At 39.6% G+C, this 22,480-nt stretch overlaps 3 protein-coding genes across 3 annotated transcripts; all 3 read right to left on the bottom strand.

The window, feature by feature from the left end:
• Positions 1–3,292: 3,292 nt before the first annotated feature.
• On the bottom strand, positions 3,293–7,341 carry LOC116323786 (complement C1r subcomponent-like). The gene is made up of 12 exons (XM_031744238.2): positions 7,274–7,341; positions 6,985–7,075; positions 6,419–6,632; positions 6,050–6,227; positions 5,815–5,955; positions 5,460–5,665; positions 5,229–5,376; positions 5,019–5,137; positions 4,725–4,806; positions 4,410–4,615; positions 4,102–4,316; positions 3,293–3,905 (listed from the first exon to the last, which is right to left on the bottom strand). Exons 1-12 carry the CDS (start codon positions 7,302–7,304, stop codon positions 3,488–3,490), a joined length of 2,049 nt encoding a protein of 682 aa, XP_031600098.2. The 5' UTR covers positions 7,305–7,341; the 3' UTR covers positions 3,293–3,487.
• A 104-nt stretch (positions 7,342–7,445) lies between these two features.
• Positions 7,446–12,652, bottom strand: LOC116323875 (complement C1r subcomponent-like). The gene is made up of 13 exons (XM_031744351.2): positions 12,534–12,652; positions 11,954–12,167; positions 10,783–10,966; positions 10,558–10,698; positions 10,153–10,358; positions 9,891–10,038; positions 9,663–9,781; positions 9,479–9,557; positions 9,241–9,375; positions 8,841–8,915; positions 8,536–8,741; positions 8,228–8,442; positions 7,446–8,041 (listed from the first exon to the last, which is right to left on the bottom strand). The coding sequence occupies exons 1-13, from the start codon at positions 12,632–12,634 to the stop codon at positions 7,675–7,677; spliced, it is 2,190 nt and encodes a 729-aa protein (XP_031600211.2). The 5' UTR covers positions 12,635–12,652; the 3' UTR covers positions 7,446–7,674.
• Positions 12,653–16,942: 4,290 nt separating this feature from the next.
• Positions 16,943–22,396, bottom strand: c1s.2 (complement component 1, s subcomponent .2). Its single transcript, XM_039620218.1, has 11 exons — positions 22,250–22,396; positions 21,895–22,093; positions 21,627–21,807; positions 20,931–21,056; positions 20,526–20,719; positions 18,846–18,996; positions 18,630–18,745; positions 18,439–18,523; positions 18,215–18,349; positions 18,054–18,128; positions 16,943–17,972 (listed from the first exon to the last, which is right to left on the bottom strand). Exons 1-11 carry the CDS (start codon positions 22,261–22,263, stop codon positions 17,149–17,151), a joined length of 2,100 nt encoding a protein of 699 aa, XP_039476152.1. The 5' UTR covers positions 22,264–22,396; the 3' UTR covers positions 16,943–17,148.
• Between the last annotated feature and the right edge of the window lie 84 nt (positions 22,397–22,480).

The following is a 22,480-nucleotide window of genomic DNA, read 5'->3' on the forward strand; positions in this document are numbered from 1 at the left end:
GATTGTTCACCGTCATGGTTTAGGTGAAGGATACAGAAAGCTGTCTCAGAGATTTAAGCTGCCTGTTTCCACAGTTAGGAACATACTGAGAAAATGGAAGACCACAGGCTCAGTTCAAGTTAAGGCTCGAAGTGGCAGACCAAGAAAAATCTCGGATAGACAGAAGCGACGAATGGTGAGAACAGTTAGAGTCAACCCACAGACCAGCACCAAAGACCTACAACATCATCTTGCAGCAGATGGAGTCACTGTGCATCGTTCTACCATTCGGCGCACTTTACACAAGGAGATGCTGTATGTGAGACTGATGCAGAGGAAGCCTTTTCTCCGCCCAAAGCACAAACAGAGCCGCTTGAGGTTTGCTAAAGCACATTTGGACAAGCCAGCTTCATTCTGGAATAAGGTGCTGTGGACTGACGAAACTAAAATTGAGTTATTTGGGCATAACAAGGGCGCGTTATGCATGGAGGAAAAGAACACAGCACTCCAAGAAAACACCTGCTACCTACAGTAAAATATGGTGGTGGTTCCATCATGCTGTGGGGCTGTGTGGCCAGTGCAGGGACTGGGAATCTTGTCAAAGTTGAGGGACACATGGATTCCACTCAGTATCAGCAGATTCTGGAGACCAATGTCCAGGAATCAGTGACAAAGCTGAAGCTGCGCCGGGGCTGGATCTTTCAACAAGACAACGACCCGAAACACTGCTCAAAATCCATTAAGGCATTCATGCAGAGGAACAAGTACAACGTTCTGGAATGGCCATCTCAGCCCCCAGACCTGAATATTATTGAAAATCTGTAGTGTGAGTTAAAGAGAGCTGTCCATGCTCGGAAGCCATCGAACCTGAATGAACTAGAGACGTTTTGTAAAGAGGAATGGTCCAAAATACCTTCAACCACAATCCAGACTCTCATTAGAACCTAAAGGAAGCGTTTAGAGGCTGTAATTTCTGCAAAAGGTGGATCTACTAAATATTGATTTCATTTCTTTTTGTGGTGCCCAAATTTATGCAAATGCCTGATTTTGTTTAAACAATTATTGCAATAAACTTCAGTTCACTTCTCAAATATCACTGTGTGTGTCTCCTATATGATATATTTAACTGACATTTTTTATTGTAACAACCAACGATTTTTACAGGAAAATAATGACTATTAACAAGGTTGCCCAAACTTTTGCATCCCACTGTATAACTGAGACTTATGGAAAATTGGAAACATCTACAGGCATTTCATGTTGAAGCTGAGTGAGATCTATAGGTTGGCACTCGAGTGGAGAAAAGCATAAATTGGCGAATGTGTTCACAAGAATCAGCATCTTCTGCTGGCAAGCATATGGACATAATCATAATGAATGAGGTGAATATGATCAAGTGTAGAGGTTTGATCAAGGCGATGGCATTGCTGTAGTGTGATCAGAAACACAGGGGAGACCTGGAGGGTTCTGATATTATTAGATCACATGAAAATCTGCAAATCAACACCATAAGAGGAAGGGGGAAAGTATTCAACAAGCAAATATCAAATAACACATGCAATTGAATATTTACCTGTTAAATTTGATACAGGTTGCCCGTTATTTACAACATAACAAGTTGAAGTCATAATTAACTGGTCTTGCAACCATGCTTGCTCTCCTAGCTCCATTTATACTCATGATATACTCTTACACTATTAATGGATTTTGCTGTCTGACAACAGACTGAAGACTTAAATGTGTAATTAAATGCCTTTATGTTGACAACAGATTGTTACCTGGTATGCACTCAACCCACCAGCTGACAATCCCAGCAGCCCAGTGTCGTCTATCTTCACTCAGAGTGACGGGACCTCCTCTGTGACCCTGGCATGAGTCCTTCCCACCTTTAGGGAGTCCAGCAAGGGACATGTTATTTGTTAATTCTAGTATTTCATGTGTCTCCTTGTGGAAATACACATGCTCATGTTTGAAAGACCAAAGCCTGAAACCAGCCTGAAAACAAAAATACAGCAGTGACTTCCTGTAAATCTTTTCCACAAAATTAGTGAAATTTATACATGTTGTTACTTGTATAAAAAAATTTTTTTTTAACTCCTATTAAATAAATATGATACTTTAAAAAATCTAATGTATTTATTTGCCTCTCATTTCAGTGTAGTATGTAGCACCCTCCTCTGGCAAACATATGGGCATTACACATGAGATTATGAGATCTACTTTTGCACTCTGATCATGTCAGTACCATTGCTGCAGTCTGTACCGCTGGAGTTGTTGTACTCAGGGTGAAAATAGACTGAGCTGCTTACTGAAGAGAGCGCTGAAATGTTCTGATATCATTACGTTCCATGAAAATCTGAAACCAGCAGATACAGAGGTCCCATTGCTTTTGCAGGTGAGGAGGATAAGGTCGAGGATATTGGGGAGACTGGATTTGTCCGTGCATGACAGGCTCAGTGTTGGACAGCTGCCGGCACTCGCTCACTGAAAACCACAGAAACCTGGAAAAGTGAAAAAACCAGAGAGCTGGAGCTGAGTCAGTCGTCCAAAGTTGATGCAAACAGAACAAGAGCAAATAAAGTGACACAACCGCTGATTTTTATTTTAATTTTAACATCAATTTTCACATAACACCAAGTTGGTTTCTTCTATATTACTAACAATTTGCTCAGCTTCTTCAACTTTAACAGCTTCATGTCTAGAACATTGGTTGTAGATGAAGCATAATGATTAAAAAAAACACCATATAACAAAAAGCTCTAAAATCTTGATAGGCTCTGTGAGCTAAATGAGAAAAGAAGATTCTTTAATACAACAAGCAACTTAAAAAATCTTCATCAAACTCACCAAATGATGCAGCAGGTCCAGCCCATGTTTGTAAGGCTCTGGTGTCGATTGTACTTCCAGAAGAGACGTCTCAGACTGGAATGAACCATGACTGTCACACAGAAGATGATTAGCTGTATTTAGCACTGGAATTTAAACTGGACTTTTTGTTTTCAAGCTTCTTCTTTTTTTCTTTGTTTGTTTTGGCAAAAACAAGTAGAAATATGATTTGAACTGGAGAAAAAATGCCAATAATCTTGAATATGGTTGCACATAAAAGCCGAAAGAATTTAAGTTTGTATCAAGTACAAACCTGTAGAGAAAGAGCCGAAGGAAAAGCACATGGAAAGAGAGCGGGCCTTCTTTGCATATAAACGTATTGTTTAGTAATGTTAGAGTGGGATGAAATGACTGATGATGTGGTTATTATTTTCAAAGTGGGAGGATTTGTATAATCTTATACACAAGAAAAAAAAACACATGCAGATCTGCATTAACTATCTTTATTCAAACGTAGTAAAAGACAGGCTTTGCAGGGATTTAAAGACAATGCACTGACTTACAGACAGTATTTTTTGGTTGTTTCCAGAAAGCGGAAAATCAAAAACTGAGCTTTTAATGAAATATAGATTAAAAATTCTCAAATCAAACTCCACAGACACTCAGAGATTAATACATCAGTTTATTGTGCAAATCGTATATTTACACCTTGTTGTTCTGAATTACTGTAACTTTTAGTTCTCCTGCATGGTCTTCTGATCCAGTTCAGGTAATTAGCGACTCTGGTATAGACTCCATATGTGCCCTTTCTTCCACACTCAACCCCCCAGCTGACAATCCCAGCAGCCCAGTGTTGCCCATCTTTAGTCAGAGTGAAGGGGCTTCCACTGTCACCCTGGCAAGAGTCCTTCCCACCTTCAGGGAGTCCAGCACAAAACATATTATTTGTTAAGTCTGTTATGCTGTTACTTCTTCTCCTTGCCAAAGTGAATGAATCGCTGCATGTCTGCTGGTCCACCACTGGGAGATAAACATACTTCAGTTGATTTGTTAGAATGCGACGATTATTCTCATTTACAAGACCAAAGCCAGACACCAGCCTGCAAGGAGTACAAAACATATTCATTGTGGGCTCAGTAAAATTCTTACTAATCCAGAACCTTAAAGATAATAGCTTGTCAAAATAAAGTGGTTAACAAACAACGAGAGCACTTAAATGTAACATCAAATTTTATACAGTGTAGATGACATTAAAGAGACTGCAAAATCATTATTATACAGTTGCAGTTTGTTTACCCCATCACGCCAGTATCATATGTTGCTCCCGGTTCTGGCAAACACACTGGCATTACAGATGAGTTGAATGTGAGTGTGTCTTCCAGTTTGATCAGTGCAATGTCATTGTTGAAGTCTACACTGTTGGGGTTGTTGTACTCAGGGTGAACATGGATCGAGGCAGCTAGCAGAGGAGATTTCTCGAGGGCTGTTACCTCATTAAGTCCCATGAAAATCTGCAAGTCAATATAATAAAAGGAAACATTTACCAAGGGGAATCCCAATCAGACAGAGATCATGCAAAGTAAGGCTCACAGTCAACTACTTACCCGTACAGATTCATTTGATACCACAACTCCCCTCTCCACTACATTACTTGCTGCTGTCATAATCCACCGGTCTCCAATCACCATGCCTCCTCCCCTGTTTCCACTTACACTCAGTAGCACTTGCCAGGGGATTGTATTATCTGGAGCGTCTTGGCCTCCAAAGATCCTCTGATACACATTTATATGATTTGTTGGCTGACCACAGACTGGATAAGATGAACAGAACTCAGGTTCATGCAAGCAAAGGCTTCATGCTTTCATTTTGAAGTCTTAAATTTGTTATTAGAGTATTTTATTTTGACAGCACATCAGTACCTGCTATGCAGGTTGGGAGAGGGAGTTGCCACTGCCCGTCGCTTTGACACATGGCTGAGAATGTCTTAATCTCTTGTTGTCCCTGAAAATATGTGACTGTTACACACATTTTCTAACTGACAAATTCACCGAAGAAAAAAACTAAAGAAAAATTAAGAAAGATCTGCTTCTGTTGCTCAAACACAGACACATGCAGATAGCAAAAAAAACTCTATAAATATCCTGTGAGGGAAAAGAGGCTGTTAATAAAGTTCACTGATGCACACTGTAGTAAACAATGAAATGTCATATTACCATCATCAACTTGTATTCTTGGTCACAAGTGACATGGATTGAGTCTCCACTAAAGTAATCATTTAAATCAGGAGTGATCCTGCCTTTTGTCACACTCCCTGGGTGCGGGCATTTCACCTCTGTAAAGAACACAGCAACCCAACATGAATCAACAGCATGAGGAAAATAGTTTTAAACTGCTAACGTGGAAATGCCACCTCTCCTCCTCACCATGTGTGTTATATTGCAGGCTCCAGCCGTTGCTCAGACCTTCCTCCTCAGTGTGGTAGTCCAGCCTGACTGTACTGGAGTTTGTAACTATCACACCAGGACTCTTTGTTCCACAAAATTTCATAGCTAATCTGCCTGGAATGGTCACCTACGAGGGGAGAAATAGTAGAAGGCTACAGACAGACCAGAGGAGCATGATTTGTAACTTTTAATCCCTGTGGGTACCGTTACCTTTAAAAAGTGACCTTTGCAGCTTGAACCATGCTGATTATCTTTATTATCAATGTGAAAATTGTCTCTGAAGTTGAGAGTCACGATGAATCTGGGCTCCACAGAGATGATGTACTTGCAGGAGAGAAAAGGGGGTGAGGGTTTAGGATACCCTGGACTGGATAGATGTCCTTCATGCTTGTCAAAAATACACCCACCACAGGACACTGGGCAAGAACCAAAGGTCAGCATAATAATAACAGTAAGAGAATCAGTAGTTCAGCATACCACCTCAACCATATTCTAGCGACTGAGCTTCACAGCATGACAAGTATTAATGTACAAAAAGGCCTAATTTCTTGTATTTGACACTTACACAGACATGTGCGCTGGTCTAAATGAAGCTTGTAACCACTGTGGCAGGAGCAGTGGTAGGACCCAGCAGTGTTGATACAGATTTGAGAGCAAAGCGGACCTGAATCCAGTCCTGGGTCTGTTTTGGAACACTCGTCTATGTCTATTAAAAGAATATTTACTGTATTAAACTTTTCCTGAAGCTGGTGATGAAATAGTACATTAATGGGAGGTGGAAAATTTCAGGAAAACTGTACCTATTGCCTTATATGTGGCAGAAAAACCAGTATGTTGTTGATGCTCTGGTGTAGAGTCACTTGTTTGGAATACGAGAGTCAGTCTGTTGCCTGGAGAAAGGATCGTCTCGTCACCGTGGTGATCAGTAGAGTTTCCTTGGCCACAAAACTTTCCCAAAACCTTTTCATCGTAGAAAAACTGGAAAATTAAGTCAAAACTCATGTTAACAAACTGCTTTTGTAAAAATCTTTCTAAACCAACGTCGTAATTCAAATTAACTTCCAGTCAAACTGAATGAATGAATACACTAAAATTGAAAACTGCAATATAAAATGTTTTGTGTCTTGTTTGAAATATTGTTTAAATTCAGATCTAATCAAAGCTCTGACTGTGAGAGAGTCTTGACTGCAGTCTGCAGAAGCTTTAATATCCAGATGTGTTAAAGACAGCTGGATCTGGTAACCCCTGGGAACCCAGAGGTCCCATTGCTTTTGCAGGTGGGGAGGATAAGGTCGAGGATATTGGGGAGACTGGATTTGTCCGTGCATGACAGGCTCAGTGTTGGACAGCTGCTGGCACTCGCTCACTGAAAACCACAGAAACCTGGAAAAGCAAATAAACAAAGAGCTGGAGCTGAGTCAGTCGTCCAAAGTTGATGCAAACAGAACAAGAGCAAATAAAGTGACACAACCGCTGATTTTCATTTTAATTTTAACATCAGCTTTCTTCAATCACCAAGCTGATTTCTTCTATATTACTAACAATTTGCTCAGCGTCTTCAACTTTAACAGCTTCATGTCTAGAACATTGGTTGTAGATGAAGCATAATGATAAAAAAACAAAAAAAACATCATATAACAAAAAGCTCTGCAATTCTGATAGGCTCTGTAAGCTAAATGAGAAAAGAAGATTCTTTAATACAACAAACAACTTAAAAAATCTTCATCAAACTCACCAAATGATGAAGCGGCTCCAGCCCATGTTTGTAAGGCTCTGGTGTCGATTGTACTTCCAGAAGAGACGTCTCAGACTGGAATGAACCATGACTGTCACACAGAAGATGATTAGCTGTATTTAGCACTGGAATTTGAACTGGACTTTTTGTCTTCAAGCTTTTTTATCTTTGTTTATTTTGGCAAAAACAAGTAGAAACATGATTTGAACTGGAGAAAAAATGCCAATAAAGTCTTGAATATGGTTGCACATAAAAACCAAAATAATTTAAGTTCCTATCAAGTACAAACCTGTAGAGAAAGAGCCGAAGGAAAAGCACATGGAAAGAGAGCGGGCCTTCTTTGCATATAAACGTATTGCTTAGTAATGTTAGAGTGGGATGAAATGACTGATGATGTGGTTATTATTTTCAAAGTGGGAGGATTTGAATAATCTTATACACAAGAAAAAAACACATGCAGATCTGCATTAACTATTTTTATTCAAACGTAGTAAAAGACAGGCTTTGCAGGGATTTAAAGACAATGCATTGACTTACAGACAGTAAATCAATAACTGAATTTATAGAGTTTTTTAATGAAATATAGATTAAAAATTCTCAAATCAAACTCCACAGACAGTCAGAGATTAATACATCAGTTTATTGTGCAAATCGTATATTTACACCTTGTTGTTCTGAATTACTGTAACTTTAGTTCTCCTGCATGGTCTTCTGGATCCAGTTCAGGTAATTAGCGACTCTGGTATAGACTCCATATGTGCCCTTTCTTCCACAGTCAACCCCCCAGCTGACAATCCCAGCAGCCCAGTGTCGCCCATCTTTAGTCAGAGTGAAGGGGCTTCCACTGTCACCCTGGCAAGAGTCCTTCCCACCTTCGGGGAGTCCAGCACAAAACATGTTATTTGTTAAGTCTGGTATGTTGTTTCTTCTTCTCCTTTCCGAAGTGATTGAATTCCTGCATGTCTGCTGGTCCACCACTGGGAGATAAACATACTTCAGTTGATTTGTTAGAATGCGACGATTATTCTCATTTGTAAGACCAAAGCCAGACACCAGCCTGCAAGAAGTACAAAACACATTCATTGTGAATTCTTACTAATCCAGAACCTTAAAGATAATAGATTGTCAAAATAAAGTGGTTAAAAAACAACAAGAACACTTAAATGTAACATCAAATTTTATACAGTGTAGATGATAATAAAGAGTCTGCAAAATCATTATAACACAAAAGTAGTTAGTTTACCCCATCACGCCAGTATCATATGTGGCTCCCGGTTCTGGCAAACACACTGGCATTACAGATGAGTCGAATGTGAGTGTGACATTCAGTTTGATCAGTGCAATGTCATTGTTGTAGTCTACATTGTTGGGGTTGTTGTACTCAGGGTGAACATGGATCGAGGCAGCTGACAGAGGCGATTTCTCGAGGGCTGTTACCTCATTAAGTCCCATGAATATCTGCAAGTCAATATAATAAAAGGAAACATTTACCAAGGGGAATCCCAATCAGACAGAGATCATGCAAAGTAATGCTCACAGTCAACTACTTACCCGTAGAGTGTCATTTGGTACCACCGCTCCCTTTTCTATTATATTATGAGCTGCTGTCATAACCCAGCGGTCTCCAATCACCATGCCTCCTCCCCTTTTTCCATTTACACTCAGTAGCACTTGCCAGGGGATTGCATTATCTGGAGCATCTTGGCCTCCAAAGATCCTCTGATACACATTGATGTGATTTGTTGGCTGACCACAGACTGAATTGGATACAAACTTGCATGTAAATCTCACACATCAGTTTCCCATTAAATTAACCATTTAATCTTCATCAAGTTTTGCAGGATGGAAATGTATACCTGGTAAACAAAGTGGACTGTCAATAACTTCATGGGTTGATCTCCATTTCCTGTCTGCATCACATGTGAAGTTAACTGAGGAGCAGAAGAAGAAACAATGTGACTTTAAAAGTATTTTTTGCTGATCTTCAAGAGTTTCAGTTCTCCCCCTTGTCGAAGTGATGCAAAGGGTATATATTTCCAGTTAAATCATGTTAGCATTTAAATCTTATTTACGTTTTGAATTATGGTAGTATATATCATGTATCATCATATCAGTATATCATGATAGTTTGACTGAATGAGAATCGCACATTATAGTTAATGGAGCCTGCTAATAGTAAAGTTTCAGAACTGTGCAAAAGGAAAATAATGAAAGGTAGGAATCCAAAACAGATTGCACTATATATTAACATCTCACCGTTTGCATCCCCAAGGAGAGAGTAAAATGGTTCATTGCAGCGATACTGAATAACAGAAAGATACTGATTCTGAAACCCAGAAAGGAAGGCCACGCCTCCGTTCAGCAAGGGGTCAGGTTCTCCGCAATCAATTACTGCACAGGAACAAAACAAGAAAATACAAGAAAATGCATTTTGTCTGTGAACACTAGTATGGACGAAGAAGACTTTGTGTATATATGCTTAGAGACAACCTACTGCGGCATTCTGGCAGAGGACGGTGCCACTTCCCATTGCTTTGGCAAATGGTGGAGAAACTCTCAATCTCCCGACCATTCTGACAGATTAAAGAAGGGTGTAAAAACCATGTTTTACATTATACTCAGTAACCAGTAAATAATTATTTAGTTTTTGACTGTTAAAAAATACAATTTCAGCTAACCATCATCAGCTTGTATCCTTGATCGCAGCGTACATAGATGTAATCTCTGAAGAGATATTCACTCAAACTAGGAGTGACCCTGCCTTTAGCCACACTTCCAGGTAATGGACACTTCACCCCTGGAAACAGCAAAAACAATTAAACATATATTTTACACTGAGATTTAAACCCAGAAGGACAACCAGGAGAACTGTAGTTGCTTGATGACATGTTACTGGTCATGCTCACTGTGTGTGCTGTAGTCGAGGCTCCAGCCATTGCTCTGTCCTTCATCATCAATGTGGTATTCCAGCTTGACCATGTTTGAGTTTGTGACTATCACTCCTGGGCTCGTTCTGCCACATAGCTTTATGGGCTGTTCGTCTCTGACAGTCAACTTTTTGAGAGAGAGTAGTGCACAGTTTATTAATTGTATGACATGCACCATAGAGACATTTTTATTTCCTGTGATTTTGATAAATCTAGGTGTGCTGAAATCGCTCGCCATTACCTCCAACCAGTGATGGAGACATTGCGGGCCCTCTGGGCTGTCCATGCTCTCAATGTGGAAGTTGTCAGTAAAGTTTAGAGTAATAGTGAAGCCCTCTTGTACAGAAATGACATACTGACAGGACACAGCATGAGGTGGGTGATTAGGGTATCCTGGACTGAACAGATGCCCCTCTGGTTCATCAAATATACCACCGCCACAGGATACTGGGCATGAGAGAGAGGAAAGAAACTGAGAAACAACAAACCCAGACTCCCCATCCTCTCCTCTTTTTTACAGTGCTACTGGTAATCTTGAGATCCTATATGTTTGAATGCGTTTGTGAAGTGGAGCTAAGTTCTCCCAGCAGACTCCAGTTTGATGGTCTGAGCGCGCATTCATTGGAAGCATCTTCGTGGTACTCACACACACAGGTGCGCTGATCAGAGCGAAGTTCATAGCCATGATGACAGGAGCAGAGATATGAGCCAAGAGTGTTGAGGCAGATCTGAGAGCAGAATGGCCCTGAGCCATCTCCAGGCTCTGGTGCAGAACATTCATCTATGTCTAATAATGAGAAGTCATTATGTTAGTGTGAGTTGGTGCAGCAGTAAAAGAAGGAAGTGCAAGAAGCAGAGGTGGAGGAGCTACCTATCGCCTGGTACTGGGCAGAGAAGCCCAGATTCTGGTGGGCCTCCGGGTTGTTGCTGTCTGATTGAAATATGAGGGTGAGACTGTTTCCTGGGGACAAGATGGGCTGGTTGCCTGGGTGATGCCCATCAGCAGAATTCTCACTGCCACAAAATTTCCAGAGGGCCTTCTCTTTGTACAAAACCTGAAGGATCAAAGAATAAAATCATACATGAAAACATCAAATCTGACCTTACTGTTAAATTGCCCAAAATAAGCAAATAAGCATAAGGCAAAAGCCAGAAGGTGAAAATTTATGTTCAGTTCATGGGTTCTTTTATTCATATGTCTAAGATGGGTAAAAGTGCCAGAAAGGCCGAATATAATCCAGAACTAATGCTATGTTTAATTAAGTCTACCACAAACTGGATATAGTAATGCAGAGAAAAAAATCTGTTCAGTTATATGTCCCTCCACCATTTTAAATTCTGTGCAACGTCACAGTAAAGACTGAATCTGGAACTTGGAAGAAGGCTGCAGATTTCTGTCATAGCAGCAGCGATACAATCTGCTGATAAGCTACAGCTATCTGTTGCTGTTGTCTCCAGTGGTTATACACTGTTGTAAATTTTTAACTTAAAATGATCACAATCAACAAGATGATCACGGTGATTACCAGGGTCATCATAGTTTCAGTTTAGTCTTTTTAAGTATTATTGTATGGACGTATATTTGAGAGGTAAGATTTAGGAAAATCAGTATTACAATAAAAACACATATTTTTCAAAGCAGTTGACTCACAATCCTTTAGATATCCAAATCTCATTAAACATGTTTGCCAACATCTCATCAGACAAGTGAAATTTTGTTACTCTGCGATTATATTTTATTTTAGTTTCCCAACTTCAAAAAATAATTTCAGTTAGTTTGAATTTTACTCAAAATTTCAGTTTTCATTTTTATTTTAGTTAATTCAGAAACAAACTTTTACATCGAGTTTTATTTTAGCTTCAGTTAACTATAATAACCTTGTTAATTATCTTGACAAAAACATGAAAACATGTAAGTGGTAAGCTCGAATCAGGTTGTCAAGCGTTACTCTTGAATCATATTTGGGTTTTCAACTTAAGCTATTTATTAATATTATGATTTTTAGGGTAATTCTGTAAATGTGTTGAAATATGGGTCTGACTGTAAGTGAGTCGTAGTAGCAGTTCGCAGAAGCTTCAATGTCCAGATGTGTGAAGGTGAGTCGAATCTGGTAGCCCTCAGGCACAGCGAGGTCCCACTGCTCCTGCAGGTTGGGGGGGTAAGGCTGCGGGTACAGAGGGGATTGGACCTCCCCGTACATTTGAGGCTCTGGTTCTGGCAGAGGTGAGCACTCACACAGTGACACATACAGAAACCTAGAAAGGTACATAAAAGGAAAGAGTTTGATCTGTTTATCAGTCTGCGGTCATCTGATCTGCCGGTCCAAAGTTGATACAAACAGAGAAAAACAAACACAGTGGCACAATCGACACCACTGTGGAGCTAACATACTATTGTCAAGACTGCATATATATGGCATACTGACTGATGAATAAAAATATAAAACACTGTTCATCTAAAGTAAATTCTTGCAGATTATCAGTATAAAAACACCTGGAAGTAATTCTCCACCATTTGCAGCTACATGATTGAAAACTTCTGATCAAAAGTGGAAATTTATGACAAAGAAAAAAAGGATTTTAGGAGATATTTGAGAACTTGAAAATGTCTAATCCACTTACCAGATGATACAAGAGGCCCAGCGCATTTTCCAATTAAACGTATCCATGAGTGAACTGGTCGGCTGCTGCGAGAGCAAATGTCTCACATTCAAGTAAAACATTAATGTCACAAAGTCTGTCGTTTCCAGTGTTTAGCAACTCACTACGTTAATGCCAGGAATTGTTTATCTTGGCAAAATCAAGCAACTCCAAATTGCAGATAAACAGGAAAAAAAAAATTGTTCTAAACTAGAGAACGAGACGAACCTTTCAAATTCTACATCTAAAAATTTAACATAAACTCGTGCAATTTTTGAGCACAATTATCATATGAGAATAATGAACTGAGCTTGGTTTATTTCACTGTCTAATCCACTCTTAATCCTCATCCTACCACCAGAGGGAGGCATTAACTGTTTTTTAAGCATCCTTGATCACAGCAAGTGTTTTCAGACTTTAACTTGAGGCCAAGCAGACATGCCGAAACGTCTGGATGTTAAAATAGCAAGTGAGGCAATTGATTTCCAGAATGAGGAATCAGATTCATCAAGTATGTGGATGTGTTTGTTGCTTGTCATTATTTATATCAGCATGTGGTTTATTTTTGCCCTCAAAATAGTATCAGTGTTTCAGTTTCTGAAGGCGAACTGAAACAACCCGTTCCTCTCTGCTCTGCCTTAAAATGTTTTGCATTAGTTCCCATAAGTCTGACACTCTTTAATCTTGTGTTCTTATATTTGTTTATCATTGTTAGTTTGGAAAAACTTGAGCTGTTAAAAGTATGCCACAAAGGACTGAGTGTAGAGGAGGCCACGCTGTTATTTTCCAGACCACTAGAGGGTGGTCTACTATTGAAAGGCTTACATTCTTTATCTGATCCTAAAAATTTAATAGATAGAGGCATAGAAAATCTGTTACTTTAAGTTGACAGAGACAGGAGTCGGCTATAATTTGATACAAAATTAGAAAGTCTGTTACAATGATGCTAACTGGCTAACATATTTTAATACAGATACATTTAATACACTATGTTAAAAATAATGAGTAATACTTAATGTTTTTATTAAAAAGTAGTACAAAGGATAATCAGGATTCATTCATTATTATTATTAGTAGTAGTAGTAATAAAAACTACAGGCAGATAAACCTATGGGAAAGAGTTGTTGAAGCTAGGCTGACAGGTGACGGTTAGTGAGCAAGAGAGAGAACTACAGATGCTATTTTTGCTCTGAGAGTTTTGATGGAGAAGTCTAGAAAAGGTCAGGAGGAATTGCACTGTGTCTTTGCTGATCTTGAGAAAGCGTATGATAGAGTTCAAAGAAAGGAAGTGTGGTTCTGCATGAGGAAGTCAAGAGTAGCAGATTGAGGCTGAAAGTGAGGATGGTGCAGGACATGTATGAGGGCCACAAGGCAGTGGTGAGGGGTGTGATATGAGTGACAGACTGGTTTAAGATTGGGGTGGGATGATGTCAGGGCTCTGATCCACTGGACAGGTTGACAGATGAGGTCCGGGCTCCGGGCCTGTGATCGTATGATGCCTGCAGATAACACTGTGAGAAAAATTGAAGATTTCCAAGATAATAATAAGACTTACGTGCTTGAAAAGAGAGCAACTGGACTTCCTTTCTTTTTTCTTTTTTTATTGAAGACTCGTCTCCTCGCATCCAAGAGGCTTCTCTAGTAAAACTAAAGCATGTAGAGCCCCCAAATATTTAAACCCTAGTGGGTGTTGTTCCTTAAGAGGTGCTCATTGACCTACTTTTAATCATGTGCCTCATTTCACGAACCAGGGTGTGAAAATCAGAATCTGAGTATTTTATTAAACCCAGACAAAATTCTGTGGTCCCAGTTGGTCCAAGACAGTAAGAATAGTAACAAACGAGTTAAAGTACTATATTAAATAATACATGACATTACAAAATATTGCTCAGTAGCTCCAATAATACAAATATCTCTAAATATCCCGATATATTACATAAAATTTAAATACAGTATAATATAAAAAATAAAGATAAAGTAACTATCACACTGACATTTTTTTTCTCTGTGCAGATGTTAATGGTGTGCATGTCTGCAGTGTGTACCTGTGCTTTTAGATGGAATCTTGTTTGCAAATGACCTTTAAAAAGGGGGTGTGGGTCACCTCCTCTGTTCAGTGATGATCATTTACAGTTTTACACCATCTGTCCTCTCGGTCCCAAATATGAACAAGTAATTCATTCCTTGAAAGAGGGACCTTTATACTTTAGGTGTAACTGTACAGCTGAGTCTTGTACTGTCGAGGTAGCTTTTAATAGTGAGACCTGTTATGATGTACAGTTTGGAGATGGTAACAAAAAGACAGGAGGCAGAGCTGAAGGTTTGAAGATTTTCACTGGGAGATGAACAGGGTTAGAAATTTGAGGACCAGCTCAGGCTGAGTTGGTTTTGACATCTGTCAAATAGCTGAAGTGCTAATTATTTATTTACAAAAGAAAACAGGCAGAGGACAGACACCAGTGCTGATTATGTTACCACTCAAATGAAGATTTAAAACAAAAGTATAAGAAATACAGCAGCAACATAGCACTTTGGTCAACGACTGTTTTTAAAAAAAAAAATGGTATAAAAAATAAATTTGACTTGACTTGAATTAAATGCTCACACTATTTACATTTTACGCTTCATTCTTTGTAACTGTGCTGTTTTCAATGCATGCCAACCAACCCCATACAATGATTTAATTTGTGTCATTTCTAAATAATAGCCGCGGCATTTTTAACTGGTTCCTGTGATTTACATAAGTTTTCACAGACTTCACTATGAGCAAAATGAGCAGCACATTGAAATAAGGCCAAATCTATTATTTATTTATTTATTTTTAGGTCTGTGTTTTTTAAAGTATATTTATTGCCTCCATGACTCTCACACAGTCTGTGGTCTCACATGCAGCTGGCTAGTTTGACTTGTGGGCTTTCAGCTGGATGTTTGATTCTCCTTTATATCATTTTCAGTTTTCTGTCACAGTGTAGTTTGGTTTAGGAAGTAAAACCACTCGGCTGAATCTAGGACAGCTCAGAAACCTGTGTGAGAGATAACCAAAAATTCAAACTTACCCCATGTGCACCGTCTACAGCTGCAACTCCGGCTGTTGCTGATGAAGGCCAAAGCAATGCAAGTGAATTCTGTTTGTTTGTTATCTCTCTCTCTCTCACACACACACACACAGTTTAACTCAGTTTCTTTTGGTCTTGCAATCATCCGATTGGCGAGGCGACCTCACAGTTTGATCATGTGATAAAGTATGCACATTCATGCACTGATCAATTTTTGTAACTTGAGAAAAAAAATACAGGTGAATGTATGTGAAAAAAAACATATAACGGGAAGTTAACAAGTTCAGTTTTATTTTGGATGGATGGATTTACAGTAAGTAATACGTGTCACCACTAAGCGGCAGTAGAGCATCACTACCCCTCATGAGGAAGTGACACTGGAGCCATGCTTTTTTTTCATAATGAGCTGAGGGTTGTTTTTAATTATTGTTTAGTTTTTTTAAAGAGCATATTGGCTGCAGTATTAATCAGAACAACGTTTATGAAGATTGCGCTGCTGTGACGCTAGAACATGCTTCTCATACTGATGTTAAACACTGCAGTCAAGGGATTAGGCTGGTGGTTTGTGGCTGTCTAAAAATAAGTGCGCTTCTCCTGTGTGGCTCTTGCAGGCTGTTGGTTTGAGGGCCGTGTTTTCAGTTGTCTTGCATTATTATGCAGACGTTGTCATGCAATATCGGAACAATGCGACACTTCTTATAGGGTGCGTCTGTATGTTATAACAGTAGATATCATAGCCAGACCTCTGCCACAAAAATAACAAATAACTGAAGAATTATTTTGAAGAAATAAATTGTTTAAAAAAAAATAGGCGAATCGGTTAATTAATTCAATTCTGAGAGCAACATCTGGAGCTACTGATGTTAGTTATTTAATGTGAGAAAGCTTGTTTGTCTGTAAAGCACTGTGATGATCCTCTAATTTATAGTTCTAACAACATTAGAAATGAATACATCGGAAGGACAGCTAAGTTTGAGCGATTTGAAGATAAAGAGAGACAAGGTTGAGATGTTTTGGACATGTGCAGAGGAGGCGTAGTGGATATGTATTGGACAAAGGATACTGAAGATGGAGCTGCCGGGCAGGAGGAAAAAGAGGAAGATGGATGTAGTGCAGGAAGGACATGCAGAGGTGACAGAAAAAGATGCTATAGAGACAGCAGAGATAGATTATCTGCTGTGGCAACCTCTAAAATAAGCAGCAGAAAGGAAAAGAAGATCTGCTCTCACTTAAAGGGAAAATATATTGATTATGAAAGAGTTTTTAAAAATGCAGTTTTGTGTGTCTCTAAACTATTAGGGATTAAATAATTGAAAACACGTACACACACACAGATTGGCTGCAGATGATTTGCAAACATTTCTCTTTAATAAGAAACAGTGTAGAAATAACAAGCTGTTGTGATTGTGTTATTTATTTTGGTACATTTGATTTATAAGGTTGCGTTTTTTCTTTTAATAAGCATGGTAATTTTTTAAATGTGAATCAGCCCTCAAAATGATTTTATTATCATATATAACAGAGTGTTTTCATCATTTATTTTACTTTCTCTCTGATTCTTCTGCCTCTACTCTCTCTATTGTCTGCTTAATCCACTTCACATAATTCCCTACCTTGGTATAATAACCCTTGTTCACTATTCTAGTTGAACCTGCCGTGGGAAGCTTGCATTCATCTCCCCATGACACAATCCCAGTCAGATAGTAAGGGCCTCTGCCAGAAGACAACATGGGCAAAACAAAAGGACCTCCACTGTCTCCTTGACAACTGTCCTTCCCGCTGTCTCCAGCACAGAACATGTTATTACTGAAAATCATACGGTTGCCATTCAGTCTCGGTGTATTCTCACATTCTCTGCGTGAGTAGGCTGTAACATGAGCATATTTTAATAAAACTGCTGCAGCGGTCTTCTCTGTCTTCCCCCAGCCTGACACTGTACCTTGTTCATTTTCCATCACACCACTGTTTTCTTCTGGCAGACAAATGGGAAGGAGGTTTGGGCCTAATTTCACTCTGGAGGTGAATCTTATAAGAGCAATATCATTGTTATAATCAGTGCGTGCACTTCCAGTGATCCCCTTACTGTAGCCAGGATGAATTATGATCCTGTTAGTGATCAAGGAAGGTGTGCTTGGGGCATTTGTTGTCCTTCTATTTGTCAGTCCACCAAAGACACTCAAAGGGCTGTTCTCATTCCCATCCACAACATGAGCCGCTGTCACAGCCCATTGATCATTTATCAGGGATGCTCCTCCTCTGCTGGGCTCTTTTATGAATAGCTGCCATGGTATTTCTCCCAGTTTTGCATCCTGACCTCCCAAAATTCTTCCTGTACCTGCTATCAGTGTTTCAGGCTGCCCACACACTGAAACATATAGAAGTCATCATTAAACCCAGAGTGCCAAACAAATACTGACATTAAAAAACAGAAAGAATACATCCGTACCTGGAAGACATTTTGGAAACTCTGCATTTCCGTTAGTTGATATCCATTCGCCATTGGCACCGCAAATGAATGTGTCTGAAAGGTGGCAAAGAGAAATTTGCTAAAAGAATAACAGATCAGTGATACTAGAAAAGGTATGAGCAAAAACCTCCTGTAATCACCATCTCCTTCCAGCGTGTAGTACTTTGAGCTGCAGTTAAACTGGATCTGGTCTTTATATTGAGTTTGTGGATCATCTGAACCCACCAACTGAAGAATGCCATCTTCCGGTATATCAGGAAGTCCACAATTGACCACTATATATGAGAAAAAATATACTGAGTGTGAAAAAAACCCCAAGTAGACACAAACAGAAAAATCAGAAATTAATTGTAGTCGGACTCACATCCGCAGGTGTAGCTGGGAGTCCATATGCCTGTGCGCTGGCACATTGCCTTGAACTCTGATTTCACGTCATGGATGCCTTTATCCTTAATAAAATGAGAATTTAATTTAAGTTAGAATTTAATTTATTTAATAAATTAAATGCTTACATCAAATGTCAATGATACACTTCAGATTTCTTTCTGCACTCACATCATTTACAACATAGCCTTCGTTACAAGTGACCGTCACTTCTTCACCACGATTATATTCTGCTTTCTTGGGAGTCACGGTGGAGTGTGAGGTCACCACCGCTGGACAGACCTTGTCTGCAATTAAGATGTGAGAAGAAGAGTCACAGTCATTCCCAACAAACATCCAAACAGATGCTCTTTACCAGCTGTGTCTGAGATGAGGAGGCTGCAGTACCTCTGGTCGTGAAGCTGAGGTGGAATCCTTTGTTGGTGCCAAAGTCGTCAGTGGTGAAACGGATCGTGAGCTTGTTTGCGTGAGTGAGAAATGGCGATTTGGGAGGCGTGTTGCCACAGAACGGTCCCAGAGTCCCAGAGGGAGTCTCAATCTGCAAACAAAACAACGCAGGCACTGTCACCAAGTTCAAGTTCACAGACTTTCTTTAAGATGCAGACGTGCAGCATCTCTCAAGAATTTGAACACAGCTGCTCGATGGATGTGCGAGACTATCAGTTTATAGCATTCTGACATGAACGTCTGTCCGTTTAAAAAAAGAAAACATGATAAAAATTTAATTAGGCCCACAACAGTGTGTTATCCTCCCAGCTACAGAGGAAGACTAGCCTTAGAAATCACACATTATAACCCACATCACTGCTTTCCAGAGATAAGGTTGCACTTGACAGCTGGATTTATGGTTTGCATCTGCTTATGTGGTTACTGATGCAAGTCTAAGGTGTAATAGTCTGTTAACCAGCATAGCTACCACAGTATCCTGCAGTGGTTTGTTCTCAGTGGGATGATTATTTATTTTTGAACAAGACAGTGACCTAAAACACACCTCCAGACTCTATAAGGGATGTTTGACCACAAACCCCCACAGCCTCCTGTCCTCATTGTAACTGAGACTACACAGCAGCAGCCAACAAGATCGTCAATTTTAGGAGGCGACAGTCTTAAAAAAAGTCACAACATTTAAGTTACAGGTTGCCAGAAAATGCATACAGGAGGCTTTCACATAAAAAATGATTGAAGTGAATTACAGAGAAATCCTGGATGAAATTCTGATGGCGCATACAGCAGGGTGGTGACGTTGTTAGCACCGTTTCCTCTGTAGGTGCATACAGCAGGGTGGTGACGTTGTTAGCACCGTTTCCTCACAGAAAGAGGGGCCTGGGCTTCAAGCCCCAGCAGGGCTCTTCTGTCTGGAGTTTGCACATTTTTCCCACCGCTTTGGGGGGTTTTCTTCTGGAGCTCTGGTTTCTCTTGGTACCAGCCGTACTCACCCTCCCTCCCCCTTTTGGTTAGCGCTTGTCTCAGGTATTTCACAAAAGAGATTCTGAATCACGAAAAGTTTCACTTCCTGGTTAAGGGCTAAAAAACTGCTGTTACTTGGTGAAAGACATGGGCTCTGAATGTAAGAACTGAGGCCTGATATGACCTTAAAAATATCAGCCTTAAAGTTCCTGTGTAGATGACTCAGTCCACATCATGACAAAGAACTACCCTAACTTAGATTTCTAGCACTTATCCACTTATTGTTTTATTATTTGGAAGAGAATTTATGTCTCAAATGTCATTAGAGACTCTTTTTCTGTGGCTCTGAAACAAGAAACAACAACAGTACAACAACAACATTATAATAAGGTTATATGTCAAATTGAAACTAAACAAGATGAGAGATCAATGTACACAGGAACGGTACGCAAAGAAAAAACCCAATTGTGTAACACAGAGAGACCATAAAACGTCAAAAATAGGATGCCTGCCTGTCAAGTCCATGGTTACAACACTTTTTTTTCTGAACTTCCTCTTTGTTTATTGATATGTAAAGTTAAAGTTAAAGTTTCTGGGGGGAAAACACACAACACACACACAGCTTCAAGAGGTATTTGCATATTCTGAGTCATCACTTACTCTCAGTGCATCTATGCATTGACCATCGGGGCCTTGTTCCACATCAAAAACGTCAGAGAATTGGAGCTGCACCTGAGACTGGGAGTCCACGAGCAGCGTGTACTGACAGTTTGCGCTCTCTGCATATGAGTTGGGCCAGGAAGGACTGGATATGATACCTTTGCTCTTTCCTGACAGGTCCTCATTGCAGTTCACTGTGAACATGAGAACTCATTGTCATCACCTTCATTTTAATGAACAAAATCATAAGTTTTACACAATCAGTACCTTCCCAAAAATCTCCCCACAATACTTCTGCTTCCTCTATTTTCCCATTTTCACTTCTCTTTGTGTATTTTTGTCTCCTTCAGACGTGTTAAATCCTGATTCTGTAGAACTTTTGGAAGCAAATTTGATTATTTATACCAGTGCAAGTGTGGTTGTCCACATCCAGATGGTAGCCGTGGCGACAGGAGCAGTGGTACCCTCCGATGAAGTTGTGACAGAACTGGGTGCATTCGTTGATTTCGTTATCCTCGCATTCGTCATAGTCTAACAGAGGGAATGAGCTACAGGTTAGATGCAGAAAAGCATTAAAAAAAACAAAAAAAAAGCAATTCCTTGGAATGACTTGATAAATATATCAATCATGCGATCTATCCTAACATTTTAACACACGTCATAACTCAACAAGTGATCAAACAGCAAACATTTGTTCATCTCGACAGAGTGACAAAAAAATCCTTGACATTTTGCTTTTCTTGCATAAAAAAATCTGAGAAAACCACAGTTTCGCATCAGTTCTCCTGGTTTGTATTCTAGGTAACATATGTGGCAAAAGTTTTCAGTAGAGGAACAAAAGTCTGCTTACTGATACTAGACGAGGTTTAGGTGAGACATCAGTCACTTTAGTGTAGTCAGCACATTTTTTTTTCAGTGCAAGAAAGACAAATCTTGCACACAAATGTTTTTAATCTTGTTTTCTTTATTAAATAAAACGCTTTTTTACACTGTGATTTATTCTATAAAAAAAAGACTTCTTCCTTGAAATATGATTACAAAAGTATAAGTAAGTATCTTTGCACAAGCTGAGCTCCTGCAGATTTCTTCTCTGATTCTCACCTTGGGTTGTATAAAAGCCTCTAAAGCCGGTGTGCCTCTTTATGTTTGAGTAGTCCGAGTGGAACGAAAGGGCGAGGCAGCCACCCGGGGGCGAGAAAAGTACAGGATTTACGGTGGACTGAAGCTCCTCAAATTCCTTTGTGCCACACAAAACGGAAATTAAGTTTCCATTTGAAAAGATCTGAGGGGGAAAAAAGATGAGAGGCATAATGAGAAAATAGTATGTGGCAGGTATTAACATCATTTAATATTCTAGATAGCCTCTTACCTTCACTGCATCATTTTCACAGTTGATACTGTCCTCCAGGTCCAGGTGGATGAACCTTATGGAGAGGCTGTGACCTTTGGGGGCGCACCTGCTCCAATTTAGACTAGCATGAGGTAAGTACCCATTGGGATAACCTGGAGACTCCACCCATCCCAGCAGCATGCAGTACGTGGAGTGGAAGAGCGGGAGAAGCAGGAGACTGAAGAAAATGGTGCAAAGCAAAAATAAATATAAGGGTAAAGAATTTTTTTTTTTTTTTTTTAAAACAGAAATTAAGTTGTTGGATGTCAGAGACAGACACTCTGTAATCACTCTTTGCGCATCTATTGTGAAAATTAAACAAATCCAAACCCACCTTGATCTTAACATCTTGTCCTGATCAAATCTCTTCTCAAATAAAGCATTTAAACTCTCTCCTTCCTCTTTTCATATTAATTTCTATTTCACCCTCTTCCTGCTGCCCCCTTCCTCTCTTGCTTATGTTTTGCACCCGTAAGCATTTATAAATCTATTTCTAGATAGTTTCTTTGTGCATCTACAGCAACAGGAGGGTGACTGTGGAGCAACAGGAAGACAAACCGAGCCA

This window comes from Oreochromis aureus, linkage group 11 (assembly GCF_013358895.1).
Source record: "Oreochromis aureus strain Israel breed Guangdong linkage group 11, ZZ_aureus, whole genome shotgun sequence".
NCBI lineage: Eukaryota > Metazoa > Chordata > Actinopteri > Cichliformes > Cichlidae > Oreochromis > Oreochromis aureus.